Raw genomic sequence first — 23,797 nt, 5'->3', positions numbered from 1 at the left:
ACAGGATTACCCTGGGTGTTCCGACTCTGAAGAGAACACTCCTTCTCCCTTACACTCTTCTTCACGGAAGAGGAAACAGACGAGGAAAGAAGGCCCTCTGGCCTTCAGGCCTGTAAGAGCATGAGACGGAATGAGCAGCTTAAAAGAATGTGCGACGGGAATCAACAACGTGACATCTATGTGGCCCCTCTGAAGTCACTCGGCTCAAAAAGCCAGAAAGCAGGAAAGCCTGGAGAGGAAGCCCTGGTCAGGAGGGATTCACAGGTCTTCTCCCTCCTTTCCTGTCTCTGTTCTGTGTGTCTCAAATGGCAGATACTGTCCTAAAAAAAAAAAAAAAAAAAACCCTAAACACATCCTAATGAGTAGAAATCTCGCTTTACTTCTCTAAAAGCAAACTGTTGAAACCGGCTGGACCTCTCAAGTCCAGCCGTCAGAAGCGCAGGCGCTGAGGCCGGGGGTGCCGAGTGCCTGGCTCACACGTACGCAGCTGGCACGCGCCGCAAGCCGCGTCTCCCAACTCAGCCGCATCCGTGCCCGAGTCCGGGTGTCCCTTAGCCCATCTGTGACGGGAAAGTAGAGGCAACGCTAAGAAGAGGGGTTGTCTGGGACTACAGATGTGCAGTGCAGTGATTAACTTCAAAAATTATGTACAGGGGCGCCTGGGTGGCTCAGTCGGTTGAGCGTCCGACTTCGGCTCGGGTCATGATCTCGCGGTCCCTGAGTTCGAGCCCCGCATCGGGCTCTGTGCTGACAGCTGGGAGCCTGGAGCCTGTTTCGGATTCTGTGCCTCCCTCTCTCTGACCCTCCCCCGTTCATGCTCTGTCTCTCCCTGTCTCAAAAATAAATAAACGTAAAAAAAAAAAATTATGTATAGAAGTTGCAGGAAAAACGGTTTTCTACTGCAGGAAAGAAACGGAGACGCACCATGTTCCGGGAGAGCAAGGCCAGAGCAGATGCACTTACCACGACTCCACGAACACATGTCTGGAACTAACTATTGGTGCTCTGCATGGGGTGCCCGGGTGGCTCAGTCGGTTAAGCATCCGACTTCAGCTCAGGTCATGATCTCGCAGTCCGTGAGTTCGAGCCCCGCGTCGGGCTCTGTGCTGACAGCTCGGAGCCTGGAGCCTGCTTCGGATTCTGTGTCTCCCTCTCTCTGCCCCTCTCTCTCTCTCCCTCTCTTTCTCTGTCTCTCTCAGAAATGAATAAACATTTAAAAAAAAATTTTTTTAATGAAGTTCTGCGTTTGCCTCAGAAGGGCTCCTCATTGTTGCCTACAGCTTAACTTTGAAAATATTCGCCCTTTGGGAGTAACGACAGATATAACTTCGTATAATATCATGTAGATAATTATTTTATTAAAACATATGGTTTAGCCGCATCTAAACATAATTCTAATCACTAAAAGGTACTTTTCTGCTTTAGTCTAAAGCTACCATCAAGCTGATCAATGGCAAAAAATACCTCCCAGTATTTTTTGGGTTTGCACAGTATTTCTCGGGTTTGGGTCAGATTCTGTCTCTCCCGTGAACAAAAGGGGTCTGTTTACTGCTGAGGACTGGGAGGTAGAAGCAGGAAAACGGCCAGGCATCTGGGCCAGAAAGCCCAACTGGTCCCACTGTGGCAGTGAGAAGGTCGAGGCAGCATTGTCTGTCCCCCTGGGGACCAGTTAGAGGAAACATCTTGTACAGAGAGGACAGTATGTTTTAATGCGGGGAAAACCTTTCCATGTACTATACTGGACAATACAGTAAAACAAGAACCACCAATTAGCTACTAATGGACAGCAGCACTGGTTTCCAAAATTTAAAACAAATCTAAAGGAGATTAACGAGTCATGACTAGTAAATGCAATACTCGATTCTAAGGCTAGATCCTGCACCAAAGTGGGGAAAAATACTACAAGGACATAATTGGGCCAAAGGACAAAACTGGAATACCAATGGCAGATCTGATGAAAGTACTGAATCAATGTTACATTAACTGAAGTTGCTAACTGCACTGTGGCTCCGTAAGAAAATACCCGTTAGAAAATACACTACATAGGGTCAAGGGGCCATGACGTAGGCAACTTACTCTCAAACAGTTCAGCCAAAGAACCTGTGTACATATATACGTGGAGAAACTGTAAATAATAAAGCAAACGGGGCAAAACGTTAACACTGGCAGAGTTTGGATAAAGGGTAGAAGAGATTTCTTTGTACTACTCATTCTTTGCAATCTTTGTGTCAGTTGGAAATTATTTCCAAATAGAAAGTTTTTGAAAATTTCATCTGTTGAGGGTGCCAGGGTGGCTCAGTCGGTTTAGTGTCCAACTCTTTTTTTGTGGTTTTTTTTTTTTTGTTTGTTTTTAACGTTTATTCATTATTGAAAGAGAGAGCCTTGGGGCGCCTGGGTGGCGCAGTCGGTTAAGCGTCCGACTTCAGCCAGGTCACGATCTCGCGGTCCGTGAGTTCGAGCCCCGCGTCGGGTTCTGGGCTGATGGCTCAGAGCCTGGAGCCTGTTTCCGATTCTGTGTCTCCCTCTCTCTCTGCCCCTCCCCCGTTCATGCTCTGTCTCTCTCTGTCCCAAAAATAAATAAAACGTTGAAAAAAAAAATTTAAAAAAAAAAAAAAGAAAGAGAGAGCCAGAGCATGAGCAGGGGAGGGGCAGACACAGAATCCAAAGCAGGCTCCCGGCTCCAAGCTGTCAGCACAGAGCCTGACGCGGGGCTCGAACTCAAACCATGAGATCATGACCTGAGCCAAAGTCGGACGCCCAACAGACTGAGCCACCCAGGTGCCCCTATGTCCAACTCTTGATTTTGGCCCGTGATCTCATGGTTCGTGGGATCGAGCCCCACGTCCTGGCTCTGTGCTACCAGTATGAGGCCTACTTGGGATTCTCTCTCTGCCCCCCCCAAAATAAACAAATAAACATTAAAAAAAAAACTTCATCTGTTGGATTGGTACCCCTCCAACTTTGCTCTTCAGTGCTCCCAGCGGGCTGGGCAAATAGGAAAGAGAAAGCAAGAAAAGGATATGACAGGCAAAAGGGACTCATCAACCTCTCAGATGCCAGGGTTATACTAGCACACATCATTTGTGAACAAGGATAGGATATAGCATAGGCATTAAAAATTTTGCATCTGCTGGTTGGGCAATAAACATATCCCACTAGGAGCTAAAATACATGTAAGTTATATGCTTATTTATTTATGTTACAGTAGAAGGTTTTAATTACACAGCCAAAAAAGCAAGTGATAAGAATAGTTATTCGGCAAGAAACTGTCTAAAATAAATGAGTAATGCAGCCCAAAATAGGCTCTCTCGTCACAATTCCATCTGCTTCTTTTTCCCAGGTACATATCCCAGGAGGACGGATATTTTTATCTGCATGCCTAGTCAATTAAATCCAAAAGATGCCGAGACCATCAACACAAGGCATACTATCAACAACTCCTAAAACAGGACCACAGAATCTTAAGAGAGAAATACAAACCCCAGAGAACAGCAAGTCCAACCTCAACATACAGAGGAGGAAAATGAAGAGTATCTTGCCCAAAGTCGACCAGCTACTGGTCAAGTGAAGGCCCTGGAGCAGGGCCACCAGAGCCCTCTCCCAGTGACAGCTCCTCTATCCTTTAAAGGAGGACACCGAGGGGCGCCTGGGTGGCTCCATCGGTTAAGCGTCCAACTTCGGCTCAGGTCATGATCTCACGGTCCGTGGGTTCGATCCCCGCGTCGGGCTCTGTGCTGACAGCTCAGAGCCTGGAGCCTGCTTCAGATTCTGTGTCTCCCTCTCTCTCTGACCCTCCCCTGCTCATGCTATGTCTCTGTCTCAAAAATAAACGTTAAAAAAAAAAATTTAAAGGAGGACAGCGAGTTCTAGGGCTGTAAGTATGATGAGTGAGCTGGCATTACCTTGCATGGGATGAAATCAGGCAATGAATGAGTGTGAAGTTAACAGGCCCACTATATGCGTGCTGCAAATCTAAAATCCCAAGTAACACTACAACTCATACATAAAGAATCCATGGCAGCTGCTCGTACTACCTGTAACTGTTTAAGAGCAAGTCTTGTAAAACCTGTACCACCTTCATCCTGAATTATTCCCAGACACAACTGGCATTTTATTTTTAATGTTTATTTATTTTTGAAAGAGAGAGAGAGACACCATGTGAGTGGGAGAGGGGCAGAGAGAGAGAGGGAGACACAGAATCCGAAGCAGGCTCCAGGCTCTAAGCTGTCAGCACAGAGCCTGACGCGGGGCTTGAACCCACGAACTGCGAGACCATGACCTGAGCTGAAGTCGAACGCTTAACCGACTGAGCTGCCCAGGCGCCCCAGAACTGGCATGTTACATAACAGTTTAAATAACATTTATTTCATTTTGGCAAAAATCTCCAGATTGTATTCCAGCCTGCTGGGGCATAATCACTTCCTTTCTCCCGCCCAGGTCTATCGCTTGCTACAGTCTCAAGCAACCGAGTGCGATCAAAGTCCAATATCCTCTTCATGACTTGCAAAGCTCCAATGCCTCCTCCTTTCCATCCTGAATTGACCTGATCCAGCCAGGCCGAGCAACAATACGAAGGCAGGACACGGCAGCGGGAGACAAGCTTCTCTTGAGGATAAGCAGGTGAGAAGTCCAAGGACAAAGCTAGGAGGGTTCTGATGCCGTGACCTCACACCTGGGAAACGTGGGCCAATGGTGTTGGGCTCTCCCCAGTGCACCCATCATAAACAAATCAGGAACTACATCCCTCCTGGGGGAAGGAAAAAATGAGAGGGGGAAGCCAGAGCTCAGAAGAATGTGCTCCAATACCGTTGCCACCTAGGGTACACAGGACAACTGCTCGAACGCGCACCAAACTAGGAATGAGGACACTGGCACCACACAGTGAACATACCTACCTTAATGTCACGGAGTCGTACATTTTTCAATGGTAAATTTCATGTTTATTTTACCACACACACACACACACAGAGACAACTCTTAAGGCTGTGGGGAAAAAGTATGTTAAGGCACCATTTCTAATACATTAAAATAACTACAAAGGATGCTTAAGTAAATAATAAGTAAACATTAAATAAACCTATAAATGTGACCTATAAGTCCTATAAAGAGACAAAAATAAGGAAGAATGTAGGTAGCAAAAAAAAAAAAAAAAAAACCAGACAAAAATCGAAGTTGGTGATAACTTTTCTTACCCTTCCACCCCAAACAATATATTACAATGAAGCCATTTTTTAAACTATTAAATTTGCAACAATTTTCTTAAGCCTACCCAATGCCAAGGAGTGTATTTATCTACAGCTGGTAGGAAGAATAAACTGGTATAAACTTTCCAGAAAATATCTGATGACGTACCTTAAACATGTACATACTAAATCTAAAACTGTTAAAAATAAAAGGTTTACTAAAAAATCTTCATACCCTTGAGTCCTTCTGGGAATCTAGCCTAAGGCAATTTTCTGAAATACAGAAAAAGCTCTTTGCAAAAACATGAATCACATACTATTTACAATGGCAAAAAAAATGGAACAATCTAACTGCCCAAAAATCCACGCAATGCAATATTACACAGCCTCTGTAAATACTTATGAAGTATTTGATGATTTGGAAAACCACTTCTACTATAACGTTACATGCAAAAAAAAGAAAAAAAAGTGCATTTACAGTATCGTGATCTCGGCCATGTTTAAGAAATACATAGGAGGGGTGCGTGCCTGGGTAGCTCAGTTGGTTAAGTGTCCGACTTCCGCTCAGGTCATGATCTCGTACTTTGCGGGTTCAAGCCCTGCATCAGGCTCTGTGCTGACAGCTCAGGGGCTGGAGCCTGCTTCAGATTCTGTGTCTGTGTCTCTCTATGCCCCTTCCCTGCTTGCAATCTGTCTCTGTGTCTCTCTCTCTGTCTCTCTCTCTCAAAAATAAGTAAACATTAAAAAAAATTTTTTTTTTTAATTCTAAAAAATAAATAAAAAGTACATAGGAAAGAAGACTAGAAGGAAACAAAATCCGAGAGGTTGAATCCGAGGATGGTGAGCTCTTATCTATTTTGTACTTATCACAATAGTCTACAACAGAGTTCAAAGTCCTTTTTACCATCAGGGAAAAACAATTGACTAAGCAAAATCAAAAGGTGGCAGAGAAGCCTTTGTGACAGCACCAGCACCTACTTCAATTACCAAATGGTACAAGAAAGAAGACGCTACAGAAACCGACCTAACTCACTGGCCACAGATCTTGGAAGGCTGAATGACTACAGCTCTGTGTAAAACTAAATCCCCACGGGAGAAAAGCACACAGGAGCCCCACACACTATTTGTGCAACCCTTCTGGTCTAAAATTACTTCCAGATACAACGTTTCAATTAAATACATAAATCCTTGATAGATCCCTTACGTTGTCTTTCTCTAAAATCAGAATGCAGAATGTACGTGAATAATTTCCTGGGCTGTACAAAAGCACAGGGCTCCTTTCGTCACGAACTAAAAAAAAGCCTCTGGAGTCCCAGTCTTCACAGAAATCACCAGCGCTGCCAGGCGGGCGTCCTGTTCTTCAACATTTCAAAGCTTTCGTTGCTGTGAACTGACCCCTCTTCCACATGTAGCTGTGGCTCCATCTGCCCGAAATGGCCCTTCTGCTTCTGCGCCTCAAGCCCCAAATTCTTTGCCTAGTGACTTCCTCCTTCTGCTCTGAAACCTAGCCCCAGTGTCACCTCCTTCCGGAAGCCTTCCCGGTTACAACTCTCCAATTTGGCCAGGGCTTTTATTTTATTTTTAAAGTACAGGTGTACCTCTTACAAGGCTCTATTTTTGCACTTATCCCCCAGGACAGTAATCATTTGTTGGCATGCACATCTCCTCATCCAGAGTTAGAAACTTCCAGAAGTTATAAACTTCTAGAACTTTTCTTCACCCTTTGCCACCCTCACATTCAATAACTGTAGACCAGATGAGTTCCCAATTATTCTGCAACTCTATCACAAGCAACTCCCCAAACTCACCTCCCGACTTTCCATTTGGGTAAAGTATTACAAAGCACACACACATCCGTGCACAGACTTCACACCTGAAATTAAATGTCTTTTCAACTTTCCTTACATCATCAGCAAGATCTTCAGAGGCCTAGCACGCCACCAGTATTATGAACTGCTTTCCTTTCTTTCTACACCCAGGGCATGGTGAATCCAAGACACCAAACTTAACATTCAACTCTTGAACTTATCCATAACGTCTATTTCCTCACTAAGAACTTTAACTTCTCATCTTTTCATTTGCATTACCAATTCCGTGAGTTGAATTTCTTTGGGGGATTATCTTCCATAAAGTAGTGAAGACTTTTATAACGCCCTAGTCACAACCCTGAATGGTAAAGAACCCACAGGCTGCACTGAGCTAGGAGGTCAGCTGGGCCACTCACTAGCCAGCTAGGTAACTTGTTCTAGACACTGCAAGACACATCTTTAAAAAAAAAAATGACTTATCAAAGGCTTTGAAGGTCATCGACAATCATCAAAACCACAAGTGTTAAATGTCAAGGGTCCTATGGAGTGTGCTGATAAAAGCGGTCCACGCGAAGTCCTTTCACTTTCAATCTGTTCACTATTAAGGTATAAAAGTGGATTCTTTTTCTCAAAATGTCTTCTGATATTTCTTCGAGGTCTTTAAAAGCCTTAAGTTTCTTCTCTTCGTAAGAAGTCTCCTTTACAGTTACACGAGGATGGGATTTATTAGCACTTCTCAGCAAAGCATGTCTGTCCACAAAGGTCTAGAAACAGGCCAGTCGCCCCCACGGCAAAATGAGCTGAAGGCCACCTGGTGTTATCCTTAAAGATAATGTGTGTGCCTGGGTCTTTAATTTGCTTGTGAAGACTGGGGAGGCCAGAAAGGTGGGGAGAGAGAAGAGGAAGGAAGAAAGAATACATACATTGATTTTTAAACAGTATATGTTTAAAGTCAACCCAAGAGATTCAAGACATTTCAGATTCACAGAGAGTGGCTATGACCTATAGCCCCAGGACAGGTGCGTTCCTTTAACCAGGTATAGGTGTTCTCTGCCATTAGGGGAATCTCAGTAGAAAATCAGAGAAACCCTAAGCATGACTGGTAAACTCCCTTATGAAATTACTTCATATATCCTTTAGCATTCTAAATTCACACTCTGGTTCACAAACCCAGTTAACAAATGATTACCAGAAAAATCTCTTCACCAAGGTGAGCTCCACAGCTTTCTGGCAATGGAATCGCTTTCCTACAATTAAACTTGTTCTTACGTTATGTTATGACAAACATGAAGCCAAGCGGGGAAGAATATTGTCTTAACCACATGGATCATCAGACAAAAGTTTAGAAAATGATGAGATTACACAGTCCCATCACTAAGACAATCATGTTAGTCAGGTCTACAATATTAGTATATGTGAAATGTTAGTGCTCTTATTCTGACTAAAATCAGCAGCATGAGAGCCATCACCAAATGTGCAAGCCATTCCAAACATAATTTTATCGATTCTAAAATTCAGCCAAATTACATTCTTTTTAATTGTTGGCTGACCCAACAGAAAAACGTACAAAGATCTGGAGACCAAAAATGGTCAGCAGACATGGGAAAAAATGCACATGGCAACAAAATATCAAAAGATGTTCCACTTCACTTACAAAGAAAGGATCCCACATGTAATTCCTGATAGGCCATTTTCACCTCTCACATTAAAAAGTTTTAACGGTTGGCTGGAAGATAGGAAAACAGGAAGTATCCCATTAATGAGAGTAGAAACTCATAATTTTGTAGGAATAGCACCATCTACCAGAATTTTTAAATACATGGTTTGCCCCACAATTCTTCTAGAAATTTATCCTACTATCTCACAAAGTGGACAAAGATGTATTCAATGTGTTTACTACAGTATTAGTACCAAGCACTAGAAATCTAAAATAGCCAACATTAGGGAACTTATGCCTTAAGGCAGGCATACCACGTTCTAGGGCAAAATGATAACAACAACAAAAAATAATCCACACTAAAAGATATCCTAATTGAGTTACTGAACTTCAGCAACATAGATTTCTTCTAACAACCATGCAAAAAAAGGCAAGCTATCTCTAACTGGGGTAAAGGGACAGCATTATATGAATTAGGCTAAACACACTTGTCCGCACAACATCATTCAATGGCAAAAAAACAGTGAGTATCAACAAAATTCTTCAGAAAAGAACGTATGACCCATGAGTATTTATGGATAAGAACAACAGGCAGGCATTTTCAAACATGAAATAATTTAGGGAATATAACAACCAAAAACTCTATGAAAAGAAATTATCAGCTAATCAATGCTGAACAGATTAAAAGGGTCAACAAAACACTCAATCCCCGAATATCTAAGAATCTGAAGGAAAGAGCGCAAACCAAGAATTTTATACCTAGCCAAGATATCCTTCAAGTATAAAAGCAAGCATTATTTCACCAAATTAGTCACCCTTTTTAAAAACTGACAATCAAACCTAGCCAACAGGAAGATGAATTAAAGATAGGAGATATGGAAGGGCACCTGGGTGACCCAGTTGGTTAAGTGTCTGACTTTGGCTCAGGTCATGATCTTAACGGTTCATGAGTTCGAGCCCCACATCGGGCTCACTGCTTTCAGCACAAAGCCTGCTGCATTCAGATCCTCTGTCCCCTCTCTCTCTCTGCCCCTCCCCCCACTGGCATGCGCTCTCTCTCTCTCTCTCTCTCTCTCTCTCTCTCTCTGTCTTTCTCTATTATTTGTTAAATAAACTTTAAAAGGAAAAAGACTTCAGGCATGAAAAGACCACAGTTCAAAGAACCAGTGGAGAACAATGAATCCTTAAAATCTAAAACTAAAACTAAATACTGAAGAAATTATGGTTACGGAACAAATTATAAATGCTCTAAAGTAACGTAAAACAACAATCAACAATGAGAAGGGGAAAATAGAAGTGCAAATGTTCTTATTTTTCCTATTATTAAGGTCACTGATACTGCCTAGAACTGAAACATGGAATATATTTATTAAAAATGATGCCATCTTGGGGTGCCTAGGTGGCTCAGTCGGTTAAGCGTCCAACTTTGATATTGGCTCAGGTCATGATCTTGCGGTCGTGGGATCAAGCCCCATGTCTGGCTCTGTGCCAAGCATGAAGCCTACTTGGGATGGATTCTCTCTCACCCTCTATCTGCCCCTCCCCTGCTCATGCGTGAGTGTGCACACTCTCTCAAAATAAACATTAAAAAAATGGGGGCACCTGGGTGGCTCAATTAAGCATCTGACTCTTGATTTCCACTCAGGTCATGATCTCACAATTTGTGAGATTGAACCCCTCACTGGGCTCTGCACTGACAGCACAGAGAGCCTACTTGAGATTCTCTCCCTCTCTCTGCCCCTTCCCCTGCTCACACTCTTTCTCGCTCTTTCTAAACAAATAAAATAAACGTTAAAAAAAATTGATGCCATCTTCTTGGGGTGCCTGGCTGGCTCAGTCAATGAAGCATGGGACTCTTAATCTTGGGGTTGTTGAGTTCAAGCCCCACGTTGGGCTGTAGCTTATTTAAAAATAAAATAAAATTAGTAGATAAAATAAAAATGACTCCATCTTGTTGAAGTCTTTCATAATCTTTTCTCTTAACCTCCACGGATTTATCGAAAGCTAATAATTACTGAAGCAAAGATTTACTTGAAATCTGACAAGTCCTTGTTCAGTTTCATTGCTTTCTTTATTTGCTATGAAATGCAAGTGACCTCTCAAGGGCGCCATGCTTATGAAAACAGTCAATCTCTTAAGGTCACACACGGATTACACTCCTACACTGTCCTCAAACTGACAAAGCTAGAGGGAGAGAGAGATGAGTGGATGCTGGGGGAGTGGGGGCAGGACACAGAGAGTACTAGGCTTGAGGAGTTCTGTGGTGCTGGGGCAGCTCTGGACCTTGACTGCGGTGCAGTTACATCCATCAGTACATGGACCAAGCTGCACGGAACCATACACACACGTGAGTGCAGGTTAAAAACAGGTGAAAACTAAGTAGGTCTCCAGTCCAGTCGGTAACTGACAGGCACCAACGTCAACTTCCTGGTTTTGCTATTGCACACAGCTATGGAAGATGTCACCACTGGGAACTTGTGGTCCTCCTTTTGCAACTTTCTGTATTTAATTACTCCAGAAAGTAAAGCTTTAAAAAAAAAAAAAAAAGCAACAGTTAATTGATTTTTCTTTCATTTTAAAAGTAACATGATTCCTCGGGGGTGCCTGTGTGGCTCAGTCGGTTAAGCATCTGACTTCAGCTCAGGTCATGATCTCGCAGTTCATGAGTTCGAGCCCCACGTCGGGCTCTGTGCTGACAGCTCAGAGCCTGGAGCCTGCTTCGGATTCTGTGTCTCCCCCTCTCTCTGCCCCTCCCCTGCTCACGTTCTGTCTCTTCTCTCTCTCAAAAATAAACGTTAAGAAATTAAAAAAAAAAAAAAATGATCCCCCAAATCAGCATGATCACTTTTGAAATGAAAGAACTTTAGGATTCCATCTCGCCTATCCAGATAACACACATCTACAAAGACATACAGATATTTATATCATGCTAATTATACTTTAGGGTAGTAGGATTAGGGGTGATTTCTTTTGCCATATTCTTTGCACACCTGTAATGCCTGATTTTTAAAAAGCACATGTCATTCTTATAAAAAACTATCCAGCTGTTACTTTTAATTTTTTTTTTTAACGTTTATTTATTTTTGAGGCAGAGAGACACAGAGCATGAACAGGGGAGGGGCAGAGAGAGAGGGAGACACAGAATCGGAAACAGGCTCCAGGCTCTGAGCGGTCAGCACAGAGCCCGACGCGGGGCTCGAACTCACGGACCGTGAGATCATGACCTGAGCCGAAGTCGGACGCTTAACCGACCAAGCCACCCAGGCGCCCCTGGTCACTCTTTTTTAAATAGAGAGATGGCTGGGGCGCCTGGGTGGCGCAGTCGGTTGAGCGTCCGACTTCAGCCAGGTCACGATCTCGCGGTCCGTGAGTTCAAGCCCCGTGTCAGGCTCTGGGCTGATGGCTCAGAGCCTGGAGCCTGTTTCCGATTCTGTGTCTCCCTCTCTCTCTGCCCCTCCCCCGTTCATGCTCTGTCTCTCTCTGTCCCAAAAATAAATAAACGTTGAAAAAAAATTTAAAAAAAAAAATAAATAAATAAATAAATAAATAAATAAATAGAGAGATGGAACGATCTTCCCAGGTCTACTTAATTACTAACCAATTTAGAAACCAGTGATTTTTTGTTTCCCCAGCTGCATTTAGCTAATAAAATACCTTTACCTTTTCAGGGAGTCTGAGACCAGAGATCTTTTTCATGATAACCCTTATGTAAAACAGCAGCAGGCTACTCTAATGTAAATGAGCTCCCACATATGCTAAACCTAATGGACTTAGGTCAACTGACCTGCATAAAGAAATCAAGCCACTGTCCCTTCTGCTGATGTGCTGTGATGGGATCCAGCTACCACTGTGCCCTCAAGAGGCATGCTTTGCTTTCTCTTGTCTATCACAGTAGAGGACATGCAGATACCTAGTTTCTCCTCAGTTATGAGCAAAGTTTCGACCATCTTGCCCTATTACTTTACAAGTTTTAAGGTTAGATGACTAGATGCACTGTTTTTCCTGGGACAATACACCCAGCTGGACTACATTTCGAGTAAATACGTCTCTGTAAATGTGCACTGGCTTAAGAAGAAACCTAGTGGAGGAGGAGGAGGAGGAGGAGGAGGGAGGGAGGGGGAGGGGGGGAGGGGAGGAGGGGTAAGGAGGGAGGAGGAGGAGGAAGGGGAAGAAGAAACAACCTAGTGATGTCAAAAAAAAAAAAAAAAAAACACGGGCTGTGGAGTTAGAACCTTGGGTCTGAATCGCATTTCTATCAACCTGCTGTGCAATTCTGGACGAGGTACTTACATTATCCTCCCTGACCCTCAGCGTCCTCATCTTCCCAACTATGCGATGAGAACAGAGAAGACCCACCTTGCAGCGCTGTCATTAAATTAAAGGCAGTACCGTATGCAGTGTCCGTGAGGGCCCATCGACAATGGCTGCTGCTGAGTGTAATTATGAAACACACACAGACCTTCTGCTCCCTCTGACCCCCAGCTTCCTTCCTTTCCCATCAGCCTCCTGCCACCTCCCTCACTTCCCTCTGCGCCGTGAGTTTCCTCAGGATCCACAACCCCTCCCTCACCACACCCCATCCCCACTGCACCCCAACAGTTCTTCCAGCAGCAATTGGTGGCTGGAGCCTCCCCCTAAGCACACCATCTACACAGCATTTCTAACAACTTCCCCGGCTTGCTGTTCCCCACCTCTACGCGTCTAGGCAGAAAATGCTGTCATGCGAGTGTGCTGGCTTTGGAAAAACAGGGCGCCTGTTTGTGAGCGTGTAGGTTTTGGAAAAACAGGGTGCCTACTACATTCATACTCTATTACAATCTTACCACACTCTCCAAAAACTGCCACTGTCATTTACTACAGTCTAGGGCCTCCTTGACCTTCTTGAATTTTTCTTTTAACACCTGACTCTTTTGACTGCCTCAGTATCTACAGAATGCTTACAGATGCTGGAAATGCAAAGAGGCTGGAAAAGCAAAGAGGCCTAAGACTCACCCTGACACAGACTCTTAAAGACAAAGATCTAATCCTCCCCACCCGCAGACTTGGAGTGGGACTAAAAGAAAACGAGTTGAAGATCTCACACTGTGCTCCTCACGCTTCTGAATTGACACTAGAAGCATGTAGTCCTGTAATTCCTATATAATAAAAAACAATATATCAAAATAATAAAAGTCAAAAGAAAAAAACATAACTGTATTCAAAGATGATAAATGCTAAACTACTAGCTGAAAAGCCTTAGAAAGGTGTTTATGGTGACCTTGAAATGGTGGGGAAGGTGTCACCTGCAAAAATGAAGAAAAGGACATTAGAGTAGAGGGAACAGCACTGAGCAAAGACAGAAGTATGAAGAGTACTCACTGCTCTGGGAATGACAGGTGGTTTGCTGTGGCTAGGGAACATGTATAATTTGGCAAGTCTTTAAAAGATATTCCAAATACATCACTGTAAGCATTTAATACATCATCTTCATCCGTACTGAGAGGACTAAAAGTGAAATTGTGAAAATCCAGGGCCCAAGTGCTTCCCGCCGCTCTGTGGAAAGCTTGGGTCTCTGCTCTGAATGATCTGGGGTCGAATGGCATGCTTCCATCTAAGCTCCAAGAGGTGGCTCTGGCAGGAATACAAAAGACGGACTGGCAGAGGGAGAACCTGGAAGCTGTCATGACAACAAGACTGAAAGCAAGAGACAACCCTGACCGAAGTGGAAGGAATGGAGGGAAGGGCGGGGGTCAGAACACAGGTCAGCAGAGCATCCCCAAGTCTAGAGGCATAAGGTAAAGAGGAAGTTAAAGATGACTCAGGTTTCCCACTTAAGTGTACAGCAAATAAGGTCATGAACAGAACCAGGGCAGGTGGGAGGAGGCACTAACCTGAGATAAAGACGGTGGACTTGGCTTAGAGTGCCTACAGGACACTCAGGTGGAGACCAACGGCTAGAGAGTGAGGCTGAGTCCTCACTGGCACACAGGTCCTAGCTGAAGCCATGAGAAGACCAAGGAAGACTAAACCAGAACAGTAATATCATGGGGGGCAAGGGAAAAAAAGTGTTTCAGAAACAAAAAAGAAGTCCAGGGGTTGCCAAAGGCAAGTCAGAAAGGCACAAGGACTGAAAAGAGGCCGCTTATACTGGTGTCAGCACCCACAAATTACAGGTGATCTCGAAAAGTGGTGAAGACACAAAGTCAGCCTGCGATGGGTCGCAAAAGGTGCGGGAGGACAGCAGCCACAAGCTCAGGAGCCCCCTCCCTTTTCACCCAAGCCCATGCTGTCACATCTTCCTTGACTTGGACATGTATGTCAACGATTCCGCTTCGTCAATCGTCAAGACCTTTGTCCTGCCTGATGCCAATCACCTGCATCTCAACGTAGCAAATGCCCACCTCCTTCCAGAGCAAACCCCTTATTTTATCTGCATGGGGCCTCTCTCCTGTCATCTTCCTGTCTGTTTCTTTACCTGTCACCTCCTCCATTCCACCAAATCCAAATCACCAATTAATTTAAACCTCCACTATTCCCAAACACCAGTTTCCCAAAGTCAACTTGAGTTTTTTCCCTTTTCTTTATCCCTTAACTCTGGAATCCACTTTTTAAAAAATGACAACTCTCTCGCTCAAGTCTTCCTCACTCTAATTCCACACCTAAAAACCGACCTTTGGCACAGCCATACAGGCAAGGTGTCATGTCTGGTTTCCCACACCAATCTAACCTGTACACGGCAGATGGTTTTCCTTTAAGGAAAAACCAGCCAACAAAGCCAAACTCCCTACGGAAGGCCCTCCATAACCTGGTCATAAACCACCTTTATGGCTTTCTCTCCAACTATTACATAACACAAACCACCATGGCCAAAGCAGTCTATTCAACGGTTTGAACATTAGTTACACCCTTCTCTTCTGAAATATCCTCTCTCGGCAAGTTCTATTGGGCACAGGGAACCTAGCTTACTCCAGCTCTCTAAAGGCCCTTTGAACACGCAACACATCCACAGCATTCCTACAATGTAGCTGTCTACTCTGCCAGAAATTGTTCCAGATTCTTGCCATTCATCAGTGAACAAAGTGAAGATCCCCAGCTCTATAGAGTTAACATTTTAGCAGAAGGAGATAACAAGAAATAGACCTCATAAATAACATCAAGTATATAAAATGTTTTAAAATGGTCAATGTTACACAGGGCCTTGCTGGTTCAGTCCCTAGAGCACTCGACTCTTGATCTCAGTGTCATGAGTTCAAGCCCCACGTTGAGCATGAAGCCCACTTCAAAGGGGAGGGAGGGTCGCCTGGGTGGCTCAGTCGGTTGGGCGTCTGACTTGATTTTGGCTCAAGTCATGATTTCACAGTTCATGAGATGGAGCAAAGCCTGCTTGGGATATATATTCTCTCTCTCTCTCTCTCTCTCTGTCTCCCTCTCTCCCTCCCTCCCTTTCCCTCTCTCTCTCTCTCTTTCTGGGCCTCCCCTGCGTGCATACTCTCTCTCAAAAAAAAAAAAAAAATTAAAAAAAATTTTAAGGTAAAAGCCACAAAAAGCAAGCAAGCAGGATGTGAAGGCGTGGGAGCCCTGGAGAGGGCTTGGGAACTAATCATCTCAGCTGTAGCACCAGTGGACAGAGGAACCTTGATGCACCTTGATGTGCGAGGCAGACAGAATGGAAGGTGAGGAATTAAGAGAGCACTCTTCCCCAGAGTTCTATTGCAAAGGGGAACAGAGAAACGGGGCAGAAGCTGGCCTGGGCAGCAGAGGTAAAGGTATTTACAATGAGAAGAAATAACACGTTTGTGTCCTACAAGTACCTAAAGCCCTACAAAGTCGTAGGCACTCAACAAATGTTACCTTAATTCCTTCCTTCACTTTCCCTTGACACCTGTTTTTGGTTATCTTTAGGGATACCTATCTGATCTTTGTAACTATCTGCAGACAACTTTTCCTAACCCTTCAAGATTCCAATACGCTTCCTGGGAAACCCTCCCTGGCCCCTCTCCTCAGTGAGTCTCCCTCAGATATGCTGCCTTTTGCACCAATGCATTCTTCTACTATCACCCTTATCACAGTCTCTTGTAATCACCAGGAGACAGTCCCATCTGCCTCATTAAACTGGCTCCTAGAGGACAGGGCAATACTAACCCTCTTGGGGTCAAAGTGTAACAGTTATGAGCTCTGACTCTGGAGCCAGACTGCCTGGCTTTGAATCCCGGTTCCACCACTCAGTCACAATGTGACCTTGAGAAGGTGCCTAACCTCTCAGGGCTGTGAATGTTTTAATCCATAAAATGAGAAATAAAAATAGCCTGTACCTCCTGGCATTGCTTAGAAAAGTAAACGAGTGAACATATGTAAAATATGTGGTGTATGCTAAGCCCTATAAGTATTAACTATTATATTCTTATATCCACAGTACCTAGGATTGTACGCTTGACATAGGAAATCAATCAATTATTTTATGAATGAACTGAGGCACTAAAGAGCTCTCGCTCACCGTAGAGAATTACTTCTCTATGCATTACAGAGTTTGTGTTTTTACCAGTAAAGTAATTCCATCATTTGAGCAATGTCATTTCTTGGCTAGTTAACCTGCTTCCCAGCCCAGCTCTAGCTGCGTTGCGGACGACAGAGCCTGAGTACTTCTGAACCTTTCCCTGGCATCTCTCCGCACCGTCATGGCTCTTCATACCTCCCAGGGCTCGGTGCGCCACGTGACACCATTCACGAACAAGGGGATGACACACCATTTGAGTGGCCAAACGGAAGGTGTGATTTTGCCTCCATTTTCGGGACCACTCACAGAAGGCAACATTCAAAAACATAAGAAGTCTTTGTAACCAAAGCACTTTTCTAAGCAACTAGAAAAACACTAACTGAAGCAAGAACTTGATTTTGCACAAAACTTCCACAATAACCAACAGCTCATTCAATATGAAGTAACCACTTTTCAGAGGAGTGGGAACCTCAAGATATTACATCACTTCAGAACTCGCCGAAATTCAACAACAACACGCCAATGAATTAATCAAATGTAGTTACGGTATAGCTGTTCTAGTGATTCTGTACTGCAACTACGAATCTTGTTTTTTAACTGGCTCTAAATTTGCAGGTCAAGATACCTCCTAGAGGGAGCGTTTAAAGGAAATATCCATACTTCCCGGCCCCCATCACTATCTACCTCAGAACCCAACAAAATGTAGTCGGATGACATCCCCCATCCTGTTCCATGACCTTCCACGTGGAGCAGCACAAGGCGCAGACAGTCCCCGACTTACAATGGTCCGACTTCAGGAGGACGCAAAAGCGATGCGCAGTCAGTAGAAACCATACTTCAAATTCTGACTTTGGATCTTTTCCCAGGCTAGTGACACGCAGTACGAAATTCTCTCCTCATGCTGGGCGGTGGCAGTCAGCCGCTGCTCTCAGTCAGCCACACGATCAGCGGGGTCAACAACTGATACACCCACAACCATTCCATTCTTTTCAGTACGACATTCAGTAAATGACATGAGATATTCAACACTCTGTTGCAAGACAGGCTTTGTGTTAGGTGATTTTGTGCAACTGTAGGCTAACTTACGTATTCTGAACATGTTTAAGGTACGCTAGGCTAAGCTATGATGTTCGATAGTAAATGCATTTTGACTTACAATATATTCGACTTACGTTGAGTTTATCAGGACACAACCCCACTGGAAATCGAGAAAGATCTGAACTACCAAAAGCACAGGCTCTGGAGTAGAGCGCCTTGGTCCAAATGCCAGGTCCACCCAGGTACCTCCATCAGGTGTCATTTCCCCCCCCTCGTAACAATGTGACCTCGCAGGGCTGGTCCAGTAAACCAGACCAGATACAGATACTGAATGACTGACCACAAGAAAAATGAACAAATGAGAAACAGCTAGCTTATAGCAGACACACAACAAATTGTGGTTTTCTCCTATTACACCATTTTCATCTCATCAGAATTGAAGTTTTACAAAGAAAACATTAAAAAGGCTCAAACGTGTCAACTAATGCCCTTAATTAAAAGTAAAAATGTTGGGGCGCCTGGGTGGCGCAGTCGGTTAAGCATCCGACTTCAGCCAGGTCACGATCTCGCGGTCCGTGAGTTCGAGCCCCGCGTCGGGCTCTGGGCTGATGGCTCAGAGCCTGGAGCCTGTTTCCGATTCTGTGTCTCCCTCTCTCTCTGCCCCTCCCCCATTCATGCTCTGTCTCTCTCTGTCCCAAAAATAAATAAACGTTGAAAAAAAAAATTTTTTTTTAAATAAAAAATAAAAAAAATAAATAAAAAATAAAAGTAAAAATGTTAAGAGTGAGGAAAAAGTTCCCGGAATAAAGAAAGAGCTGTGATCCCAGGAAAAAGCTCCTCCTCCTGTAAAATACACACCTGGCAACAACTTCCTTGCATTCTGAGGACAAGGCCTGCCTCGTCCACACCCGACCCTGGGATACCTACAGGATATGAACCCCTGGTGTCAGAACTGAAAAAATGTTGTGATTAGAAGGTCCTAGTCTCGGGGCACCTGGGTGGCTCACTTGGTTAAGCCTCTGACTCTTGATTTTGGCTCAGGTCATGATCTCGTGGTTCATGAGTTCAAGCCCCAAGTTGGGCTCTGTGAAGGCACAGAGCCTGCTTGGGATTTTCTCTCTCTTTCTCTCTCTCTCTCTCTCTCTCTCTCTCTCACTCCCTCTCCCTCCCTCTGCCCCTTCCCACTTGCACACTCTCTCTCAAAATAAAGTCATTTAAAAAAAAAATTTTTTTTTTAATTTAAAAAAAAGATCCTTTTCTCATCACATCCACTGTGGCCACCCCCTGGGTGCTTAAGTATGTGAGGTCTAGGTTACAAAAACCTTCACTTGAAACTTACCCCCCCAGAAAAAGACATACAAGGTAAACATGAAGTCAACTACTTTACAATAATTGCTCCCAGGTGGCCATTTTCAGGATGCTCTGCCTGCCTATTAATGAAATCTGAATGCAAGGGTGCTGGGCTAGCTTAGTCAATAACCAATAAAATTCTGCCCGGGGTCCTAAAGCAACATTCTTTGCAAACTCCCGGAGGGGAGGAGCTTATCTGCTTTTTCATCTGACATTCCCTAGAGCCTGCCTTATAGTGGGGACTTAAAATCCACTGAAAGATTTCGACACCCCTACGCACGGCAGCATTACTCACAAGTCAAAAGGTGCAAGTTAACCCAGGTGTCCATCAACGGATGACTGGATGCACAAAATATGAGCTTATAGGAGTTTTATGTGAGTTTACACCCACAATAGAATATTTCTCAGTGTTAAAATGAAGGAATTTCTGACACATGCCACAACATGGCTGAACCTCCAGGACATTATACTCAGTGAAATAAGCAGTCACGAAAAGACCCAATACTGTATGGTTCCACTTATATGAGATAGAGTCAAATTCACACAGAGAGAAAATAGAATAGTGGTCACCAGGGGATGGGGGAGAAAGGAATGAAGTTATTGCCTAATGGATGCAGTTTGTTTTGCGAGATGAAAAAAGTTCTGAGGATGAAAGCACAACCATGTGAATGTACAGTGACCCTTGAACAACGTGGTTTTGAATGTATTTCCTCTTCTTTATGATTTTCTTATTCACTTTTTTCTCCAGCTTACTTTCTTGTTAAGAATACAGTATATAGGGGCACCTGGGTAGCTCAGTCGGTTAAGCGTCCGACTTCACCTCAGGTCATGGTCTCCCGGTTTGTGAGTTCGAGCCCCGTGTCGGGCTCTGTGCTGACAGCTCAGAGCCTGGAGCCTCCTTCGGATTCTGTGTCTCCTCCTCTCTGCCCCTCCCCTGCTCATGCTCTATCTCTCTCTCTCTCAATAATAAATAATTGTTAAAAAAAAAAAATACAGTATATAATACACATAACATACAAAATAAACGTTCATCAACTGTTAATGTTATCAGTAAGGCTTCCGGGGAGACTAATAGTAAAGTTTCGGGGAAGTCCAAAGTTATACACGATTCTCCACTGCATGGAGGTCAGTGCCCATGACCCCCATGTTGCTCAAGGGTCAAGTGCGCTTAATGCTGCTGACCTGTACGCTTAAAAATCATTAAAATGGGGAGCGCCTGGGTGACTCAGTCAGTTGAGCATCCGACTTTGGCTCAGGTCACGATCTCACAGTTTGTGGGTTCAAGCCCCACATCAGGCTCTGTGCTATCAGCTCGGAGCCTGGAACCTGCTTCCGATTCTGTGTCTCCCTCTCTCTCTCCGCCCCTCTCCTGCTCTGTCGGGCTGTCTCTCTCTCCAAAATAAATAAATGTTAAAAAAAAAATTTTTTTTTTTTAATCATTAAAATGGTACATTTTATGTTCTGTGTATTTTACAATCGAAAAAAGAAAAACAAGAAAATTAATTTGAAAGAACAAATGAAGGAAGAAATACTGAGTATTATTTTCATCACTCACTAAATGTCTTATCTCATACCTTTGGATTATTCATTAGGGCGTTCCTAGCTCCACATTTTACAGATGAAATTGGGACTCAGAGAGCTTAACTGATCTGCCACTCCATTACACAGTGCTGCTCACCATTAATGGCCTGAGCCCCACGAAGACAAGGCCTATGCCTGAGGTTGCCCCTCTATGCCCAGAACCCAACACAACACCCACAGGCTCCTTGAGTGTTTTAAAAATCCCATTGGCCTGAACTTCTAGATCACAGATGTCACTGTGTCCCTTTCTCCACGAAATCCCCAACAGGGGTAAACTGGGCAGCCCAAAGAACACTTCCTTCTCTGGAAGCGCACAGACACAGGCTGAGCAGTCAACCGCTCCCCCAAGGGCTTACCATGTACCAGGAGTTGGGGCAGATAAAGGTTCAATTTCATCTTTGAGAGAACTGAATCTACTGTCGTAGAGAGATAAGGCTCAGAAACAATTACAACAAAAAAGACAAAAGGCTTAATAAATAGGAGTACATAAATCTAAGGGAATACTGAGTGTGTCTATGGGTCTGAAAAACGTGGCAAGTATCTTCAGAAGAGGTGGCTTCTGAGATGGATCTGGAAGGATGAATAGTTTTCCAAGCACTGCCAGGGAAAAGGCCAGAGCACGAAGCAGAAAGAACAGCAGACTGGGTGTCAAAAGAGCACCCCTGTTCCCGACTTTGCTGTTATCCAGATCAGTGACCTCTGCAAATCGCAACCCGTTTCCTCGTTTATAAGCCTACGGCAAGCCCCCAAGTCCAGCTCTGTGTGTTCTACCTAATACAAGCTCTGAAGTCAAAGTGCCTAGGTTCAAATTGCGCCACGGTCACTTAAGAGTGACCTTGAGCTGGGTTATTAGTTGCTCTGTGCCTCAGTCTCCCCACTTCAGGAGCGAGCTGGTGTGCTCATTAAATAACACAGGTCAGTCACTCAGCACATAGTAAGCGCTCAATAAATACAGGAGAGCCCCCGTCAAACATGCCACATTGTGAGAGAGGCAAACGCCAGATGCAAGGGGAGTGCCGGCTGCGTTTCCAGGTCCCTCCCAGTCCTGAGACATCCCGGGGGGGGAGGGGACGGAGGGGGGGGGATGGGAGCGCCGAGCCGGGGCTGCAAAGCTTGCACGCATGTGTCACTGCTGGGCTCGGCACGCGCCTCTCCCCGCCCCGAGGAGAAGCGATGGCTCAGCAGTCCCGGGGCCCGCTCCCACCCCTCTGGCCGGGCACCGGGGCGGGAAGGGGCTCGGACCCCACTTACCATGCTGGCCGGGGGAGGGGCGGCTCAGGTGAGCTGGCTCTCGAGCTTCGGACACGTCCCGCTCGCACAGTTCAGGTCATGGTCCCGGCAGGTTCGGGAAGTCCCCCGCCCATGCAAAGACAACCGCTGCCCCACCCGGGCCCCGCGGGGACCCTCTAAAAAGAGCTCGGCCCCCCGGCCCGCCTCGCCGGGGACCCCCGGAACAAATTCATCTAGACCCACCCGCCCCTCCCCAAGGAAACTGAAAAAGCAGGAAATGGGGCTCGGAGGCCGGCGAGGAGGGCAGCGGCTCGGGGCCCCCCGCCCGGGCCCGACCCCCGAGGGGAGGCTCCGGGCCCAGGCAGGGGCTCCCGGCCTCCGCGTTCAGAAGCGGCTGCGGGCCGGGCCCCGAGGCTGAAGGGGCGGAGGCTGAAGGGGCCTCGGCGGCGCAGCCCCGGCGGCCGGCTCAGGGTAGAGGCCCGGGAGCCCGCGCTGTCCTCGCCGCCTCAGCCCACACGGCCGCCGCCGCCGCCGCCCCCCGGAGCATCCCTGCGCGCGCGCCCGCCCCGGAGCCGCCCGCTCGCGCCGCGCGGCCGCCCCCGACCAACAGCCCCAACGCGCCGGAAGTGGCGAGCGCCCGGCGCGGCCCCACGGCGCGGCCGCCGGGCTGCGGCGCTGGAACCGGACCAATCCGGAATCGAGCGGGGAGAGGGTGGGGGGGCGCGGGGCGGGGCCGCACCTGACGGCTCCCGCCTGGCCCCGCCCCCGCCCGGCCCCGCCCGGCGCTCGCCGCCCATCCACGCGGGCCGCCGGCCATGTTGGTAAAGGGCCCGAGCCTGCCATCTTAGTAAAGGGGCGGTTTCCCTTTCGCTTCGTTGGCCCATTCATTCCGCAGAGCTTTAGGGAGCTTCTTCGCGCCAGGCTCCCCGGCCGGGAGCCCGCCGCCTCTGCCCTCCGTGGAGCTTACAGTCCTTTAGTCCACGCACATGTTAGCCAGCCCTGCTAAGGACCCAGGCGCTAGGACTCGTGCAGCCAGCACGGCTGCTGTCGTCCCGGCGCTGGCGGAGGCAGAGAAACAAGGAAAGGGCAAATGAATAAACTAACTGCAAGAAAGGAGTGCTGTGAATGTTAGGAACCCAACAAACACGCAGCTGGCCGAGATAGCAAGGAAGGGAGGGGATGAAAATGCAGACTGACACCTGAAGAATGAAGTCGGATAATAGTGGAAAGCGTGATCAAAGCTGAAGGAGCAGTAGGGGGCCTGGCTGGCTCAGTCAGTGGGAGCATGCTAGAAGACTCTTGATCTTGGGGTTACGACTTTGAGCCTCACGGAGTGTGGAGATGACTTGAAAAAAATAAAACCTTTAAGCCTGCTAAGTTGGTAGAGATGCTACTCTTGATCTTGGGGTTGTGAGTTCAAGCCCCATGTGGGGTGTAGAGATTACTTAAAAATGAAATTTAGAGAAAAAAAAATTTT

At 45.8% G+C, this 23,797-nt stretch overlaps 1 protein-coding gene across 7 annotated transcripts in view; it reads right to left on the bottom strand.

The window, feature by feature from the left end:
- XPO6 (exportin 6) overlaps positions 1 to 22,915 on the bottom strand; it is a 104,759-nt gene extending 81,844 nt beyond the window's left edge. For 4 of the 7 annotated variants that reach the window (XM_045461393.1, XM_045461394.1, XM_045461392.1 and 1 more), the window contains exon 1: positions 22,342 to 22,914. In XM_045461393.1, the coding sequence (XP_045317349.1) occupies positions 22,342 to 22,344 (3 nt within the window). In that variant the 5' untranslated portion in view covers positions 22,345 to 22,914. Of the gene's footprint in view, positions 1 to 22,341 lie in introns of all 7 variants that reach the window. The other 3 variants (XM_045461389.1, XM_045461390.1, XM_045461395.1) reach the window with 2 other exon arrangements.
- Between the last annotated feature and the right edge of the window lie 882 nt (positions 22,916 to 23,797).

Source organism: Leopardus geoffroyi, chromosome E3, assembly GCF_018350155.1.
Source record: "Leopardus geoffroyi isolate Oge1 chromosome E3, O.geoffroyi_Oge1_pat1.0, whole genome shotgun sequence".
In the NCBI taxonomy this organism is placed as follows: domain Eukaryota; kingdom Metazoa; phylum Chordata; class Mammalia; order Carnivora; family Felidae; genus Leopardus; species Leopardus geoffroyi.
This window is presented reverse-complemented; position numbering and strand designations above follow the sequence as displayed.